Genomic DNA, 19,622 nt, shown 5'->3' with positions numbered 1-19,622 from the left:
TTTAGCAAGTCTAGTGAAGAATGGACAGCAGATCGCTCTCCAGTCGACCCCTGTACTCTACCCCCAACGAGAAGAGTAAGGTAAGTCGATGGGAGAGTTTCTCCAGTCAACCCACCGCTGTGTAGACCCTGCGGTAACTCGACCTAAGGTACGTCAACTCCAGCTACGTTATTCATGTAGCTGGAGTTGCGTAGTATAGGTTGACTTACCGCGGTAGCGTAGGCGTAGCCTCAGGGAGTTAGGCACCTGAGTCAAGGCAGGAGGGAAGCACCTATCTCTGGTTGGGATCCACAGCTGGGAATGCTCTCCTGGAGTCGGGCTCCTTCTTGCATGAACGGTGGCAGCTCACGCCTAACTCTGCACAAAATAAATAAGAGGATGTGGGGGAGAGGTAGTGACACATGCCTCCTTCTCCCTTATAACTTTCGCCTAGTGGTTAGGTCACTCACCAATGATGTGGGAAACCCCAGTTCATTTCCGTCCTCTACCTAAAGAGAAGGGATTTCAGCATGGGTTTTCCACCTCTCAGGTGAGTGCCCGAACCACTCTGCTCTGGGGTAGTCTGATATAGGCCTCTTGCAATCTCATGTGTTAAAGCTGTTCCACTGTCTAAAATACTGAAATAATATGGGGTGGGGCAGAGAGAGTGAATATGTTTTTGTAGTCCCGTGGTTAGGGCACTCACCTGAGCGGTGAAAAACCCATGTTCAGATTCCTTCTCCCCATAAGGAAGAGGGAGGAATTGTCAGGGTTTCCCATGTTCACGGTGAGTGTGCTAATTGTCGGGCTAGAGGTTATAAGGGACTGCTGCTGCTGCTTTGTGTGGAGTTCGGCATGTTTTGAGAACGCCGGCCAGTCAGGCCCCGCAGGTGAGATAGATGGGGTAGTGCGTTCCTCACACCAGGGGAAGATGGGCACTGGGGCTTCGGACTGAGATAGATGCCTTGACTGACGTGTTGTGTGCATGCCCAGCAATGGAAATACAGACATGGAGGGGACCTTTATGGCAAAATTTAGGTGCCTCCAGAGTTACATGGCAACTGAACAGGTGTTTTGATGATCTCAGTGGCACCTACATTTTGGACTTAAAAGTGGGGATTAAAGTCCTCTTGTGGATCTGGGCCCAACAGTGCTTTAATGCGGTTTATGAGCATGGCTGCTATCCCGCAGTGCGCTTGGTGCCTAATCCTGTGAGCTGCTCAGCACCTCCTGCAGGCTGAGGTGAGAGAGCCTGGCTAGGAGGCAGCCTGCGCTCAGCTGCTGGGGGGAGGGAGTGGGGCTCCAGCTCGCTTGGCCCCTGTCCCTGCAACAGGACCCGGATCGGGGGTGACCCGCTGCCACCTCAGTTGCCAGGGATAGGAGTGAGCGAGCCAGAGTCCCCTCTCCCCCTGCCCAGCATGTTTCTGGCTCGCTCGGCCCCTGTCCCTGGCAGCTGGGGTGGCAGCAGGCTGCCCCCTGCCCAGGCCCTGCTGTGGGGACAGGAGCCGAGTGAGCTGGAGTCCCCTTTCTCCACAGCTGAGCCCAGGCAGGGAGTGGGCCACCACTGCCTCCCAGCCAGGCTGTCTCAGGCAGATGTGGCTCCGTCCTGCTCCCCGCCCGGCTGCCAGGGAGAGCAGCCAATTTAGCCAAAGATGGGGGGTGGGGGAAGTGCAGGGATAGAAGGTAGAGCCAATCTGGGGGGGAGAGCACTTGAGTCCCCCAATGTCCCTCCCCCAGGAGCAAGACCTCATTTATCCATTTAATATGTAATTTACCCCAATCTATTAAGTCTTAAAAAAATGTATCTGCCAAGAAACAAGTAAGAAATCTAATCACATTTGTGGCTCTAGCTGTCACTATTTTTTGTGTTTCAACAGCATCTAGAGGTCCAGCCAAGAATACCATTCTGCCAGGCATTGCCCATAGTGAGAGAAGGTCCTTGACCTGAGCAATCTGCAGGCTAGATCGACAGGACAGATAAAGGATGGGAGGGGAAACAGAGGCACAGAGAGCTGGATTGACTTGCACAAGCTCAGTGGCTGAGCCAGGAATAGTGTCCCAGGGTACAAATTTCAAAAATACTTAAGGGATTTGGGATCCTAAATCCCAATCTCCAAAGGGACTTAGGCACCTAGGACCCTAAGTCCCATTGACTTCCAATTAGACAGGCTCCTAAATCTGGAAAATGGACTGTATGTTCCTAAATCACTTAAGTGACTAAAATGTTACCTTTGGTCTCCAGCCCTCTGCACTGGACCACACTGTCTCTCTCCAATGGGTGCTGTGCAACCCCTAAACACAGCCTTCCTGAATCCACACAGTCCAGCTGATGCATGGCGCTTATCACTTGCCTGCAGCTGAAGTTCTAATCATTCCATTTGCCTGGCATTTGAAGCAGCAGGAAGCTCTAATCTATACCCAAGTCAAACTGTACTTTTCTGTATGCTGTTGTTCTGGTCTAAAGCCACTAGGCGGGAGTAATTACCCTCTCTTTTACATGTGACTGCAACATTGCAAGCTGCAGACTAAATGTTGATACCTGTAGAATTACAAATATTCCAAAATTTGAATGTACCAGTATAGCATGTCTTATTTCAACTGAATCCTCTAAGATAAATCTTCTAAGGAAGCACAATGTGTGTGTTAAAATACATCACAAACTTCCTTCAGCAATGTTGATAACCCTTTTTATTGTTTTTTTGCAAACATTTGTATGCATGTTGCTTTGTTCACAAGAATATTCTGAGTCTCATGAATACTGATGTGAATGTGTCCACACAAGGATTTACAAGGACTTACTCAGACATCAGCCTTGAAATCTCTTTAATTACCTTCTGTTTGATTCGAAAAGTTAGCCATCCAATTAGGAAACCGAAGCAGTGCCATGTGACCTAAGTGACCAGCTGCATTCCACAAATAATGAATAGTTAATACCCAAAGACACAGCAAGCAGTTTGCAAACAACCCATAGACATAAATATGTCAACATAGAGGTCAGCTAGTGTGAATCAGTGTAATTCCATTGAAGTCACTCTAAGTATCTTTTACCATTGAATCATTCAAAGGCCCTTTAACGGGACCAAGCTGAATGACTACATTTAGGATGACCACATAGCAAGTGTGAAAAATCGGGACAGAGGGTGGGGGGTAATAGGAGCCTATATAAGAAAAAGCCCCAAATATCGGGACTGTCCCTGTAAAATTGGGACATCTGGTCACCTTAACTGCATTACAGTATAGTAGTGACCGGTGTCACTAAATGAAGTCAACGGTTCTCTGCTGATTCACACCAGCAGAGGAGCTGGCTCTGCTAATGATAATCAAACAGCTTTGAGTCAAACAATTTGAACAAGTTAACAAAAATCAGTCTCTTTACAGATAATTTACAACCAGAATAAGGAGCAAAACACATTGGATAAACAATCCTACTGTGTACACGTCTCTCTGTTTTTTTAAAAAGATAAATAGAATGATGTGTGAAGTATGTTGTTGAGATTTCTCTCAAGGCCCTTTTTTCTTTTCACCATCAAGTATGGATTTGAATTCTGAGATTGCTCGCAAAAATTTTCTTTTAAGAATTTCCAAACCTTAGATGACCAGATTTCATTCTGAGCTATTGGGCTTGCAAACAGAATTTAAAGTGAAACACAGAGTGAAACTGAGTACAGCAGAAGTGAGCTTTAATACAGCCTTCGGCCTACCAAACCAATAGACAGCAATACTGCATGCGCAGAGGCAGTGTGTTCGCAATCCAACACAAGTTATCGTGCTGAATGCAGGGGTAACCGGGTGGAACTCTATGGCCGGGGTTATACAGGAGGTGAGAGTAGATCAGAATGCTCCCTTCTGTGCTTAGAATCTATGAATCCATTTTACCCCACACCCAGCCTGCATTCTTCTGCAACTCTCTTAGCAGCCCTTCGGGGAAATTTCCCAACAGGGAACAAGAGAAGACCTGAGGGTCAGGAGCCACATGGGCGAGGGGCTAAAGTCTTCACACTCCTGTTCCTTCCCGGCGCTGTTCCCTTCCCGCAGCGCCTGGGCATTTGGAGGGGAGCGGCTCTGTGGCTGAGATGACAATCTGGTGCCTCCTCACAGGTGCTTTGCTTGGGATAGTGGGGAGATTCCCACTGCACAAAGGGAAGGGGAAAGGAAGGCGGACAAATAACTGCAGCAGCTAGAGCTGTGATCAACCCTGGCTGGCTGGCAACCTGTGGGGAGGGAAGAACCCAGCTGAGCTGCAGCAGCAGCAGCCCTGAAGCTAACTGGGCTTGATGCCTATTTGGGACCATGGGAGCTGCCAAAACACCTGCCCCTGGGCTCCGAAGCCTCCTCAGTTTACTGGTAGGTAAACTGCATAGATCCTGCTCCTATATGGTGCGTAGTCAAGAAATTAATGATATTGTATTGCAGTGGTTGCTATTACTACTTCTGAATTACGGATTGTTCCTAATATATTCTATTTCACTAATATAGATAGGAACAATTGGTTCTACTCTCCTCCACTCGTATTCAGAAGACAAATGGCAGAATCTATTGGAAGAAAATATTCTATTCTGCTAATATATAGGAAACTAATTAGGAGAATATGTTGCATTCTATTCCACTAAATGTATGGAACAATCATTAGAGAACACATTAGAAGACTATATTGTATTCTATTTACTGTTTTACTAATATGCAGAATATAATAGAATACATAAGAAGAATATATCATATTGTATTTTATTCTATTCTTCCAATATATAGAATAGCAGAATACATTAGAAGAACATGTCCTATCATATTCTTTTACTAATACCTAGAAAAAAGCGGACTATTCTATTCTTGTTTACAAAGTATAATATATCTTATAATATATCCTGCTGTTTTTCTGCTATATACTGTGTGTCCCATCAGTTGTGATTAATATATTCTACTTTTATTAATAGAACATAGTATGCATTAATAAAATACTATTAAGAAAAAAGAAATTCTTTAAAAAAAAATCAGTATAACTTTTACATGTTATAAAACATGTTTATATTTATTTTATTAAGGCTATTTTATATAAAAATGATTTAAAATTAAAAAGAAAAGGAAGAGAAGATTTGGCTGGAGAGTGACATTTAAAAAGCATACAAGCTGAGTTCTGTTTAAACCCAGAGCACAACTGGATTAGCTGAGTTTCTCTTATTGTTTTAGAAATAATTTCTGGGGGGTCATGTGGGCGTATAATGAACCCGTAATCTAGTTTCTGAGCATTTAGGTTATTCCTGGCTATGATCTTTGGTCCAGAAAGTTGGAGAGACTTTCTATTTTAAGAGACCAGACTTTGTAGACAAAAATTCCTCTGTTTTACAGGATTATTGGTATGTTTTTTTCCATGGCAGGTGATATTAGTGGAGGGGTGGCACGACCTGGATAACAGCGACTATGATTGCTGGCCCCTGGAAAAACCGGATGAGTATAACATGCTTGACTGTGGAGGTGAGTGGGTTCCACAGTTGCTCTGGGAAGATCATCTCTGCCTGCTAAGGAAATGGATGAGAATGTGAAAATTTAAGTAATGAGAATAATTCCTAATACATCTCAGGTCTCAATCCTAGTGGAAAATATTTCAGTCAGCAGCAACATCTCTTTCCAGATGAATTAAGTCAAGGAAAGTGGCCAGCACGCATGTACTTCAGAATAAATATTTGTCTGAAGCTCATCTGTTCCAAAGGGAACATAATTAGGATGATTAAAAAAGAATGAAATCCTTGTCTTCAAGCAAGGAATTTTGTTTGACATTAGAAAAAAAATAAACAAACAGCCTAAACAAAACAAACAATCAGCCCTGCATTGCAGCCGGATTGTATTTAATACTTGCTTCAATTTTACCATGCCTGTTTCAGATTGGATGGGATTTATTTAAACACTAAGTCAAAAAGTGGAGCCTCTCCATATGTATTTTCATGCTTTGATTCCATCCCCCCCCCCCACGTCTATTCAATAGACACAAATAATGAATCTTAGATCTTTATACACCTATAAATAATACTTCGAAAGATGAGTTTCTAGTGCAAAAGAATCAGAAATGTAAAGGCTACTTGTTTGATATCTGAAACTCAAAGTGTTTTTTTAAAGCATTTAGGAGTAATCAGAAATAAGAATTGAAATGATGAATGCAAATAAGCAGTTATATAAATGCTGGAAAAGGTTAGGATGAAATGCAACAACTTCTGATGTACTGCTGCAAAGAGAAATAACAGGACCCAGTACTACAAGCTATAAACTGTTAAAACTTCCATTGAAGTCTGGGTACAGACTGAAGGCTCAGGCTCAGAATGTAACATAATAATGTTAACATTGCCTCAAAGTTCAGATCAAATGGTGAAGTTCAAAGAGTATTGACTATAAACTGGATGTTCTCTACCCCGGTGTATTTCACATCTCTGTTATCCACAATTTCTTTGGTGTGCATATGTATCTCCTAGTGAATAGACTTAAATAAAGGGATTTGCTGCTGTTGTGAATCCTTTTCAAGGAAATAAAGCCTTTTGCTCTAAGAAATTTATTTTGACCTCTCACCTAGCTGCCATGAAATACTCTCAACCTAAACAATTATTTTACCTTTTAATGATTTGTTATGATTGTTCCTCTAATGCTGTTGACCCAAAAGGATTGTTTCTTTTATAATTAACCCTTTTATATCTGAAAAGGGAATTATGTGCAGAAACAAATCGTTTAGATCACCACGCGGTATCCAAATGAAGAATATTCTGATAAAGGAAAACTCCAGTGTAATAGAAGAGAAGTTCTAATTACATCTAATTATAAGGAAAAGGAAATCACTACTGAATAGTAACACTTACTCACATGAGTAGTCGTGTTTAAGAAGACTACTTGCTTAAGTAAGGACTACTCATGTGATTAAGGGTTTTCAGGAATTGGCTCTGTGTGTACTGATTCCTATACTTTGTTCAGTGATATACCCTCTGAGAAAGGAGGACTGTATTTATGGCTTGACATAACCAAGAGATTAATAAGACTGGGACTTTCCAGCTTGGAAAAGAGACTAAGGGGAGATATAATAGAGGTCTGTAAAATCATGACTGGTGTGGAGAAAGTAAATAAGGAAGTGTTATTTACTCCTTCTCATAACACAAGAACTAGGGGTCACCAAATGAAATTAATAGGCAGCAGATTTAAAACAAACAAAAGGAAGTATTTCTTCACACAACACGCAGTCAACCTGTGGAACTCATTGTCAGAGGATGTTGTGAAGGCCAAGACTATAACAGGGTTCAAAAAAGAACTAGACAAGTTCATGGAGGGTAGGTCCATCAATGGGTATTAGCCAGGATGGGCAGGGATGGTGTCCCTAGTCTCTGTTTGCCAGAAGCTGGGAATGGGCAACAGGGGATATGCATCTGGCATTGGCCACTGTCGGAAGACAGAATACTGGGCTAGATGGACCTTTGGTCTGACTCAGTATGGCCGTTCTTATGTTCTTAACTGTTACTAGCAGGAAAACAGTGTAAATCAGGAATAACTGCACTGCAGTCAGCTGCGTTACACTGGAGTGAAATTGATACAAGTCAGAAGAGGATCAGGCCCACCTGAGCAAAGTGAGTAGGGTTTGGTCCTAAATTTCCAAGTGCTCTGATTAGTTAGCTTGCACATTGTAGGGATCTTTTTAAAAAAAAAAAACATTCTTCTCCAATAGGTGTTATTTTGGAACTACCGGTACACTATACATGGGGAAATCCTTTGGCCAGCAGTAATGACCGGAAGAATATTTGTGAAAACATTTACATTTCAATTGGATTTCTACTCCGGAACAATCTGTCCAGTTGCATGTAGCTGTTGTAGGTTAAACCAAACATGTTGACCCATAACTGTGTGTTATTTCTAGGTCTTGAGATGGCCTGGGTCCAGAGACCTCCAGAGAAGGCTGTGAGTGGGGAATTCTTCAATGTAACTTATGCAGTCTTTGCTTCAGATCACTTTTACCACTATGCTGTGCAAAACGGAATCCTCTCTTACAGGTACCACCTCCTGGTGCAGGTTTGTGTGTAGACAAGGTGTCAATGGATTAAGCTCCTGGGAATGGGTAGGCCACTGGTGTACTGAGCCCACTGCCGATCATGTTGACCAATATTGTCTCATTGTTTACTTGTACTCCCCCTTTGTGTTCTCTGTGTCCATCTGCTGTTTCTTGTCTTGTATTTATATTGCAAGTTCTCTGGAGCAGGGACGACCTTTTTGTTTTGTGTTTGTACAGTGCCTAGCACAATGGGGCCTTGGTCCATGACTGGGGCTTAAACATGCTATGGTACTACAAATAATAATTTGTATTAATAATAATAATCACTGCTGCTGAATAGTTGGGTGGTGCACAGGCTATTATATTTGTTATTCATCTCTCCCATCCTCAACCCAGACTGCTTGTTTCATCCCACTGTTACGTCTTACCTTTTACATTCTGAGATCACTGGGGCATGGATATGTTTGTTCAGTGTCTAGCACACTGAGACCCAACTTGGTTGTGGCCTATAGGTCTCAATATGAATAATAATACCAATAATAATTGTTAATGCACAACACACACATTAACTACAGTATGGACCCAGGCCTGTGCCTGTTGAAGTCAATGACAAATTTCCGATTGACTTCAATGGGGCCAGAATTTTCCTAATGTATCTAGATCAACACACTTACAGAAACTTCTACAAATGTAACTTTGTATAATAAGGCAAAATCGAGAGATTAACATGATGCTGTTGTAATGACAAGTATAAAAGCTAAGCAGCTTGTGACATTGGATCACTGAGATGCATATTTAGGCCCCAGTCATGTACTGTGATCCATGCAGAGCAATGCAGGATTGGGGCCTTAACCTCATTTCACCATTTTCTATGTTGTTTTTAGGTATTTGATGGGTTAAAAAAGATGGTAAATGCAAAAATTCAGATTACACAGAAAATGTTCCCGTGCCCTCCTACGTGTTCATTTTTACAAGATCCAATTTGTGAGAGTAGTTCTTCAGAGAGAATATTTTTTACATGTTCTTTAATATTTAAAGCTTATATTCAAGATTGTTAGGTGGGGAGGAATTTTGACAGTATAGGCGGCTTTAATCACGAAGTTGTATTTCGTTCATGTGGGTACTGAGGGCTTTTGCATAAACTTTAGTAATGATCTGTAATAGTAATGGTAAAACTTTTCTTACATTTTCCCCAAAATATTCATAGCTATAATGTCATAGCAGTAAATTATAGCATTGTGATGACATGGCCATAAAATAAACTTTCTTCAATAGCTGGAAATAGGATTATTGCTACAGTCTTTCCAATGGGACTTGTGCTCCTATTTCATTTAGAAACGCTTGAAAATCTCACTCTGAATGCATTAATAATACACACAGGTATCAAACACTCAAAGACAGGACCCTTAGGCACCAGTTCCACAAGACGCCTCTTTTTAAATAGGGCAGTAGTCCGATTAGCATCAATGGGATGCTGCCTTGCTTAAAATACCTGATCCCAAGGCCACTGGAGTCAACAGGAGTCATTCTATAGAATTCCCAGGGCTTTGGATTGGGCCCAAAATGAGACAAGTGCTTAAGCGCTTCGCTGAATGGAGATCTTAGAGTTTAGGGGTAAAATGTTAAAAAATGCGCAAGGGCCAGATTTTCAAAAGTATTTAGGTGCCTGAAAACACAGATAGGTGGCTAGTGGGATTTTCAAAAGTGCCTAAGCAGGTCAGGCGCCTAACTCCAGGTTAGGAGCTAGGGGAAGTCAATGTGAGTTAGGTGCTTCAGCACTTTTATGAATCCTACTAGCCACCTAACTGCATCTTTAGGTGCCTAAACCCCTTTGTAAATCTGCCCTTAAGACACTCTTGAAAAATTTACCCTAGGTGAACCTTAACTCTGTCTCTTTAAAATGTATTCTCCTTTTATAACACTACTAATTATTTGTCATTTAATACAATTTGCAATAGGATAAAAACTGTTTTTTTTAAATAGAGCTTTGAATCCAGTAACAGTACACAATATAAAGTCTTTAGATTTTAAGTCTCAGTCATATCTACAAAGTAAGCCACACTTGAAAACAATCAGTTATGTTGTTTTGAAGTAAGAATGTTTACAATGGAATGCCCTGAAGTTCAGAGAGACAATCACTCATTTGAGATGGTGCAGAGACTATAAGTAAGATGGACATCCTCAGAAGTGGCATTAGGATCTGAGCCAGGGTTGTGCGGCCAAGATACCCCATCTGGTGGTGTTGTCAGGGTGGAGGGCCAGGTTGAGGTGTTGGCAACTGCTGGAGGATTAACAGCTGCCAGACCTTTTCTGGACCAGACGATGGCCCAGTTGATAGCAGAGATCCATCGCTGTGGGGTTATTTCCACACACAGCAAAACAATATAAAGAAATAGCAATGTGTCTCCTGCTGTGTATATCTGTGCAGTGTAAAGAACAGGACTTCATTACATGCCCGTTAAAAATTTTTAGGAATGAGAAATGAATATAAAATTATCTTTGTATTTTAAAAAAATGGTTAGCAATGCTGCAGCAGCCAAGAAGTTCTGTGAAGAACAAGAGTGCCCTTCCAACTGGAAAGATGCAAATGGAGAGAACTGCTGTGTCCATCATGCTAACATCCACTCCTGCCCTTTGGCCTTCATGGTTAGTACAATTGGTGTGTCTGTTCTGCATGCTAGATGAGACACTTTAATAGCCAGGGTCAAAATAATGAAAAATGGGGGCCTAAAATTAGGCCCCTAAGTCCATATTAGGGCCTGATCCAAAGTTCATTAAAGCCAACAGAAGGATTCCCATTGATTTCAGCAGGCTTTGGAGCAGGCTGCTAGAGACCAAACGAAGAGCCTGATTTCCAGAAGTTCTGAACATCCAGCTGTTTCCATTAAAATCAATGGGAGTTGCTCAGTGACTTGCAGAGTTGGGCCGTATATGAACTGGTTTTATCATATTTGATCAAGGTAGAAAAGAATTCAAAGGCCAGACAATAAGCTCCTGATGGCTGACTTTGCACTGGAAGCAGAATCCATCCATTTCTTCTGGACTCTGTTAGAGTACTTGTACTCAAACATACTGGGTGAAATCCTAGCTCACGGAAGTCAAGGAGGGTGTTTGTGCTAAATTGCAGAGGGGGACAGTCTGTTCCTCTTCACTTTGTGTACTTAACATATTTAAAATGGTGGCACCGGAATGACGCGTTAGGACAGTTTAGTCTGTTTGTATTTACGGAGGGCCAGATAGTACCCATAGGACCTGAAAGGACAGGAAGTTCTACAAGATTCCACTCATGACATTTTTAATGTATTCTTTCAGCAGGAGAGAAGGCTTCACAGGGGAAAGCACATGTCTAGCCCATAAATCACGTTCATCTCACCCAGCTGCATCAAGGCCCCTGTGTCTCCACAGCAGCTGCGGCCCTGCTCCTTGCCAGCACAGCTCCACTGGAGCCACTCTGTTAGGGGTTCCCCGGCTGACCTCAGAACTTCCCCTTGAAGGAAGGGGGCTACAGAAATATCATCCAGCCTGTGGCTGTATAATCTTTTGGCTGGAATCTCCACTGGCACGGCACAGCACAATATGCATCCTGCCAGCATGCCCAGTCCTCCCTCAGTCTGCCCACTGGCTGCCACGTCCCTCAGTATCGCTCCTGTGTCCACACACCACCCTCTGTGGGAAGAGAGAGGGTATGCTGTTGTGGAGGTGTTCTACCCCCAGATCCTTGTGGGGAGGGTGAGATCTGTGAGTGATTCTAGCGCAAAGGCACCACCCCGCCTCTCGCTTTTAAAGTTGGAAATATTTTTGAGCTTTCCTGCTTAGACAAGGCAAGCCTCTATAAAATAGCCCCCATAGAGCAAAATTGCTGCAGGAAAGTGGGCTCGTGCTACTGAATGGATAGTTACAAATAAAGCTCTTTCCATTAAGCAGGAGCTTTCAATATGGTGTCATCTTTTCAGGTCGGTTTTACCTCAGCTAGCATGAGCAATCCATTTCTTTTTTGTGTACTGTATTTTAAAGTGCATGAATAGAAATGTGTGAATACATATCTGAAATTTAGCAATCAGGATTATGCCATTTAAAAACCCATGATCCTCAGACAGCCATTATAATTCTCAGTGCTGCAGCTGCTGGGGAATTAAAGTCTATTCAATCTTAATGAGAAATGCTCTGGAAATAGGAACTTTCATGAAAGAAACACCATACCCCATAGTTGTCAAAAGCAGAGCTGCAGTGAATCTACCTTGTAGAGAATAAAAAATTGTGGATGAAATTCTACTTTTAGTTACAGTGAAATAAATACAGAATAACTCCATTAACTTCAATAGAGTTACTCCAGATTTAGGTGCCTAAATGAGATGAGTACAGAATATGGCTCATGGACTTTAAGTGAGTGAGAGTTTTGTGGAATTTTAAACCGGACTATCAGTCCAGGTGCTCCCTTCTATTTGTTTGTGTTTTATTTTAGCACACAATAGTGTCATTTATGATTGAGCATTGTCATAATGAATAATACGTTGCTAGTTATTGGAATAAAGCACAAGGCCCCCAAAGAGTACTAAATTTAAGAGTATTAAGGCCTGGAATTTTCCTTGTTTTATTATCTATTGAAATAACTGCTCTGTTTGGTAAAGGGGAAAGGTGGAATATGTGGTCCGTGGATTCCGGATGATGGCCAGATATTTACTCACACCTTATCTACAGCTGGCAAAATGAGTCAGGCAAACTGGACTGCCAAGGTATAGTACATTTATGGCATACTATGCTCTAGACCTTTTTACTAGCAGGCCAGATCCTGTGGTCCTTATATAGGAAATCCACCCACTTATTTCATTCAGCATTATGTGCATATAAAGGCTGCAGGATAAAGGCCTGATACTGCGAGGTGCTGAGTGCTTTCAGCGCCCAACTGATGTTACTGGGAACTGAGTGCACCTAGCATCTTGTTTCCAGAGGACTGGATTGTACTTCGGCTTGTCTCACTTCACTCACTTCATGACAGCTCCGTGAGGGTTGCCAACATGTATCAAAAACATTTATGGAAATAGCTGAGGCTATCTGCCCCCCAAAAGCCTTGGAAGAACATAGACTTTGCCTCTCCCAGAGGCTGACCTATTCAACAGAATTGTATGTGCTGCAGTAGGGTTGGGTGGAGTTACAGATTCCCTCATAGAGAGACAGAGGTCTTGAGCGGCCATTTAGCATCCATTCTGGTAACAATATCTCATGAGGTTTGGAGACAATTGATCATGTTACCACATGGGCTGACGGGAAGATTAAAAGACCTCTATTGCCTGCGAATAGGAAGAAGGTGAAATAATAAATCTAGGGGAAAAGAGATTAGATTATTGGTATTGAAAAAAGTCCAATGTATGAAATTTAAAGCAATGGCTGTTTGTTTGGCAGGTAGTTTTGGTTCATGTGGGTGTGACCTCTCTCATCGCACACATCAGGGTTGGGAAAATGCAAGTTGCTCTGGAAGCCAAAACCACTGTGCTCCCTGCAGTAGGTATGGTATGAAATAAAGACTTCTCGTATGTTAAACAGGAATTACAGAGCCCTTCCAATTGTATTGATAGTCTAGAAAAAGCACTCATAGCCCCTTTACAAGTGAATATATCCCATCAAATGTTTCTACAATTCTTTTTCAAACCATTTGAATCTCTAAAGTTTCTCCAGCTTCTCGTTGCCTGTGTAGGAAATGAGAACTGTAAAAGGCTGCACTTGGTCAAACAGCTGAAATCAAATGCCAGAACCAGCAGCTTCAGGCACTACAAGGCTTATTGGGGTGTCATAGGGATGCAAAACTGTTCTAACACATGGTTTCTTTCTAGTATATGGACATTCATCATCAGACATGAAGCAGGCTAGCCCGAGGCATGACAGCTAACTTGCAAACACAAGTGATCCTTGAGCCTGGTGCTACTGTTCATATAAACCTCAAAAACACTGCCCAATGTAGTACTCTTGTGTTCATTTTAATATCATTGTTAGGCATTCAGAGACCTCTGTGATGGGCATGGTACTGGAATGCAGATTACAATGGAATAGAACTGAAGCAGGCAGAATTATTACCAATTTTTTTCCAAAACATTTTGGTAGTTAGGAGATCTGTGCTTTCGCTCATCTCAGTGGCACTAAGTCTTCTCTTGCTTGAGAATCTGAGGCCTGGTCTACACTGTGGGGGGGATCGATCTAAGATATGCAACTTCAGCTACGAGAATAGCGTAGCTGAAGTCGACGTATCTTAGATTGACTTACAATCACTTACTTTGCGTCCACTCTAGACGCGATAAATCGATCCCCAATAGATCGATCACTACCCACTCACTACCCGATCTGGCGGGTAGTGTAGATGTGGCTGAGGTACAGCATTCTAGTAGTGAAGATCCGTGAGTGAAATACAGACCCCATTGGAATTAATGGAAGTTTTGCCATTGACTTTCACTCTAAAGTATCTAAAGAAATTCCCACTGGGATTATGTTTTAGTAAATGAAATGAGAAAATGGTGATTTTTTTAATGAAGTTACCATTTGCCATTGGCCTTATTGCCTACAAAACAAAACAGACAGCTACTACCTATCTTTCATCTCTTTGAACATCTCATCTGTAAAAATCATGTCTTTCAGGGATACTTTTCAACTTTGTGATCATTTGCTGATGTTTGGCTTCTCAAACAGAGACACTTCCATATAGATTACATTACATCTGACATCGGTTCTAATTTTCATGAGCATTTGTTTGAAACACCTCCTAGCATGGGTTGGTTTGTTCATTTTGCCTGAAGTTATTCACACTAGTGAATGCCAGTCCTGCTGATTGAAAGGAAAGGGGGAAAAGATGGCTTTCTGTTCTCCTGACCCCTAGGTCTCCCAAGGGTTAGGCTGAGTATACAGAGTAAGGGACAGTCCCTGTCTTCAAGAACATACAGTCTAAACAGGCAAGACAGGCAACGAGAAATAAACAGACAAAAGGTAACAACCAAGCAACCCATCTGCAACAACATGGCAAAAGCACTGATGTCCACGGTTAGTCTAAGGTCAGTGTATTTTTTGGGTCCCTAGATTACATTTAAAATCTACATCTTTCAACTGCAGCACAAAGATCCTAGAATTCCTCAAAACCTGTTCTTTCAGATATTTTGTGGCCTCTCATGGGGATCCCCAGCTCAGGAGCCATATGTATTTGTTACTGAATTGAGCCCTAAGAGTGGATAGAGCTATTTTCAAGTATTTTGCTCTCTACATCCCTTTTTGCCCAGTCTGCGGAGATGGTGTTTGTGAAGATGGTGAAGGCTGTTCCACATGTCCAGCTGACTGTGGGGAATGCCCATTGACAGCTGATGCGAGGATAGCAATTGCCTTACCAATATGTTTAGTCTGTGCTGGCTTCATTCTGACAATAGTGGTAAGTGTCAAATGAAATCTCCTTTCTCTTCTTTTATTTCCATCATGGTTTCTCCATTATTTTATTGTTTACAACACAGCTTTTTACAAGCATAAGAATAGGTTCTCTGCTAGACACAGAATCCCCTGGGTAGATCCAAGGGGGAAGAAGAGAAATGGGAGGAAAACTTGCATCTTGATTCTGGGGCCCATTCTACACCAGTCCTGGTATAGTTTAGAGCAGGCCCACATTGTTGGAGAATGGCTCATAAGGGGCTGACAGCTAGGAGCACCCCTTCTCTGTAATGATCCTGGCATGCCTGACTGTGCATCCTAACACCAGCTGGTGCCTCTCCTCAACTTAGGAGATCCAGTCAGTTTCCAACCCTGGCGTTTTGTTTAGTAGTAGTTAATTATTATAACAGACTCACTGGGGGAATACAGAAAGGAGTGTGTGTGTGTGTGTGTGTGTATAGAAGGATAGATCAAAATAAGGAAAATGCTTTGTGATCCTTTGGGATGAAAAGTGCTGGATAAAGAAAAGAGGATGTATTATTTTTACTTACTCTTTTACTATATTTTTGCAGAATAGGCCCTTCTATTGTTTGCATTCATATAGATTCCTCTGTATCTGAGGGTACATAAATTAATTTCTGAACATTATGGAAAGCTGTTCCCAGGGAAATATTTTCAGGTGTATAGTCATGGTATTGATTGTGTACATTATGAATAACTTGCTTGGTTTTAACCCATAAGAGCATTGGCTCTTTGTTATGGCAAGGATCACTTCTCTCCTCATGTCACACTGCTGTGGTTGAGATATCTGGAGCGCTCAATCTAACCCCTCCTGGTTAATTGCAAGGGAATGAAGACAGAATGCTCTTGCTCAGGGGAAGAAGGATGATCTTATGGTTAAGGCACTGGGTTGGGATTCAGTTCCTCCTATCATACACTTCCAATGCGAACTTGGGCAAGTCACAGTCTCTGTGTGCCTCAGTTCCCTACTTGTAAAATAGGGATAATAGGTACCTATTTCATAGAGCTCTTGTGAGAATAAATCTAAAGTCACAGCCCTGGGAGACACTTAGATACTACCATGCTGAAGGCCATATAATTAGATAAAACTGTGGAATTAGCTTCCTGCTTCAGATTGCCACAGCCCAGATCTGTTACCTTTCCAGTTACAATGCAAGACCTCTTTGTTCTTGCCAGCTTTTTCTAGGGGCAAGAGAGAAATTGCTGGGAAGAGCATTGAGAGACTCTGGATGAGAACTGGAGAGTTGTGACTACTTTTCTGAAGGGCATTTTCATGGAAGGAAATTGTTGTTCCATGTAAATGTGTCCAGAGTCTCTGGTGGGCACTGGAATATTTTACTTTCTAAGATAAAACACCCCAATGTAATGAATTAATTAAATAATAGAAAAGTATCAGTTACACAGCTGTTAAGCCTCTTTACATGTTTCAGTACCAAATGTATTAACATAAAGTAGTCTTGATCCTGCATGCCTTCCTTGGACAAAACTCTTATCACCGTGAGAGGGTCGGTATGTGGAGTACAGCATTGGACCCTTGAACTATTGCAACTAGATGAGCATCTTGAGGTTTCCTAAGCCCATTACAGTGGGCCAGTTCTCCTGGTGGTGCAAATAGGCATTGCTCAGGTCCACCAGAAGGATCTGACCCCATATGTTGATTCAATGTTGGTTTGTTACTCAAACATTTTTATTGAGGATCTTCCAACATAATACACATCAGGCAACTTCACCTTCCATTTCCCACTTCTTTGCAAGACAGGCTGGAGTTCAATCAAGCTCCTACAACCAGATTTCCATAGATAACTTTAAAGTCATCATCCCAGTTGGGGAAACAGCTAGCCCCCTTCTCACTTATGCTGTGAGTCTCCAGAATAAACCGAATTTACCTATTGTCTCAGATATTCTTTGTTTTGCAGGGATTATGTTGTTTTTCCTCTTATGATGGAGTGCATGCTAAGTAGCATCAACCTAGCTTCTGCAGGTAGATGCTACTTAGCATTCTCTGCTGCTTGTTGCTTAGTCCATGTATAAACTTGTTTTTACAAACAGAGCTAGAAAGGTCACTTGTATCCAGTTTTCAGCATACAGCAAGATCATAATGCTCCAATGATCCTCTCTCTCACATGGTCTGATCCAGCCCCATTAAAGTCAATGAAAGGATCCCATTTAATTCAGTGGGTATTGAATCAGTCCTATCATCTTTGTTTGATTATGGTCCTTGCACATGAAAATACATCTCCTTTTCCTGAAAGCGTAGGCCGACTGAAATCAGTGGAAAGACTCCCATTGATTTTCTGGGCTTGGAATCAGGCCCAGAGCTCTCCCAAAATTCTGCCACCACTTCCCAAGATGTCACAAGAACTCTTGTGTTAATTGGGTTTTTGTTACTTGTCATCCATCCAATGCGTGCTGTTGAAGGTAATATTAGACGAATGGCAAAACGCTGACCATCTAATATTTGTGTTTAAATTGTCTTGTTATTTTATCATAGCTAACCTGCAACTCTGATCTACAGACAAGCATGTGCTTGTATAAAATGGGTTTATTGTACTTGACAGCTTTTTGGTACATCAGTTATTAGACATACATCTTATTTATAAAATAGTGACAGTGTCCCATCTAATGGTATGCAAGATACAGTACTTTGTGTAATAATGTACCATCTAATTTGCTGTTCTGGGCCTTGATGTTGATTGTCACATACTGTATGACCAGTAACTGCTGCTTATCTGGGGGGGGGGGGGGGGGGGGGGGGGGGGGAGGGGAGGGAAGGGAGGGGAGAATGACATTTGTTTACACATTGGATGTTTCCAAGATGTGAAGTGACGTTCACCACATCTCTGGGTAAGAGCTGGGTTCTAAGTGCAGTGCACAAAAATGCAAACATGGACTGAAACTATCAGACTGTCTACTACAAAAATGTCATGTTCTTTAGTCTTCAGAATTACTGATGTTTGTAGTTTGGTGTTCAATCCAGATCCGTTACTTCTGAGTCAGTCAGTAAGACGTTGAGAGAGGATGGAGGCTAAAATGGTGATTCTTGTTCAGACACCTGTAGATTTTCTATTTGAAAATATCCATACAACTAATCATTTATTGGCTACCCTCATCCCTAGTGCAACTCCACTGAAGCCAATAGAGTTGCCCCAGGAATGAATTTGGCCTGTTATGCTTTCTGCAGTGGTTTCAATACCAGAAGCAAAAGATGTTTTGGGATGAAAGCTGGATTATAGACTTCTCCCGCATCAAACAAGGTTAGTAAATGCTGTAATTTTGATGCTCTTATCCTGTTGTGTAAATGAAGCACACGTGGAAATATATCCATATTTCCTAAGGGTCTGACCTGAAGGAGGAGGATCTGTCTTTGATAGGTGCCTGTCACCACAGCATCTGTGAGCTGATCACTGGAGTTTTCCTTTAAGGGTGTTATTTTAACTTGAACCCTTTGGCTTTGGCTACACTCGAGAGCTTACAGGGGTGCAGCTGCACTGACTCTTACAGCGCTTCTAGTGTAGCGGCTCTACACGGACAGGAGACAGAGCTCTCCTGCCGACACAGCGCTGGCCACACTGGTGCTTAGTTCGGTGTAATGTATGTCACGCGGGGGTGGGAGGGTGGCTTATTCACCCCCCGAATGACAAATTATACCAACATAAGGAGTCGTGTAGACATAGCATAAAGGTCAGGGTTCCCCCCCCCCACACACACACACGGTTTGGGGGCTTTTTTCCTGTAATTTATGGTGATTTACAAATACAAGACAAACGAATGGATCAAAACTACATATTTCCAGATGGGATTTATGTGAAAATGGGCACAACAGATGGTGGTGGTGGCCCAAGTTGCTTTTTGATCTAGCATGCTCTTTTTAAGTGACTTCAATGGAGCTACGTTGGCTTTGCACAGATGTAACCGAGAGCTTAATTTGTCCCATTGTGTGTTATCCGTAGCTGAAGTAATTCATCATGACTTGAATTTTCTTCAATTTATCTAATGTGCAAAACTGTAATTATATTTGTTTTCCACTTGGACATTTTAACATCGGAGCATTCCTGTACAGTTTATCATACAGTATGTACATTTGCTGTATTTACCATGTCATTTATTGCTGTCATATTCTAGAGAAATATATGGGCCAGATCATTGGCTGGTATAGATTAATGTAGCTTCACTGAAGTCATTGGAAAGACATTGATTTACACTAGCTGAGGATCTG

At 42.0% G+C, this 19,622-nt stretch overlaps 1 protein-coding gene across 1 annotated transcript in view; it reads left to right on the top strand.

Annotated features, from left to right (window-relative positions):
• Positions 1 to 4,269: 4,269 nt before the first annotated feature.
• Positions 4,270 to 19,622, top strand: part of LOC102937891 (atrial natriuretic peptide receptor 2) — a 41,054-nt gene continuing 25,701 nt past the window's right edge. Inside the window, exons 1-8 of the mRNA XM_043546249.1 lie at positions 4,270 to 4,323; positions 5,352 to 5,448; positions 7,859 to 8,010; positions 8,875 to 8,898; positions 12,619 to 12,723; positions 13,391 to 13,493; positions 15,247 to 15,392; positions 18,588 to 18,660. Of these exons, the coding sequence (XP_043402184.1) occupies positions 4,270 to 4,323; positions 5,352 to 5,448; positions 7,859 to 8,010; positions 8,875 to 8,898; positions 12,619 to 12,723; positions 13,391 to 13,493; positions 15,247 to 15,392; positions 18,588 to 18,660 (754 nt within the window). The remainder of the gene's footprint in view (positions 4,324 to 5,351; positions 5,449 to 7,858; positions 8,011 to 8,874; positions 8,899 to 12,618; positions 12,724 to 13,390; positions 13,494 to 15,246; positions 15,393 to 18,587; positions 18,661 to 19,622) is intronic.

This window comes from Chelonia mydas, chromosome 5, assembly GCF_015237465.2.
Source record: "Chelonia mydas isolate rCheMyd1 chromosome 5, rCheMyd1.pri.v2, whole genome shotgun sequence".
NCBI classification, from domain to species: domain Eukaryota; kingdom Metazoa; phylum Chordata; order Testudines; family Cheloniidae; genus Chelonia; species Chelonia mydas.
This window is presented reverse-complemented; position numbering and strand designations above follow the sequence as displayed.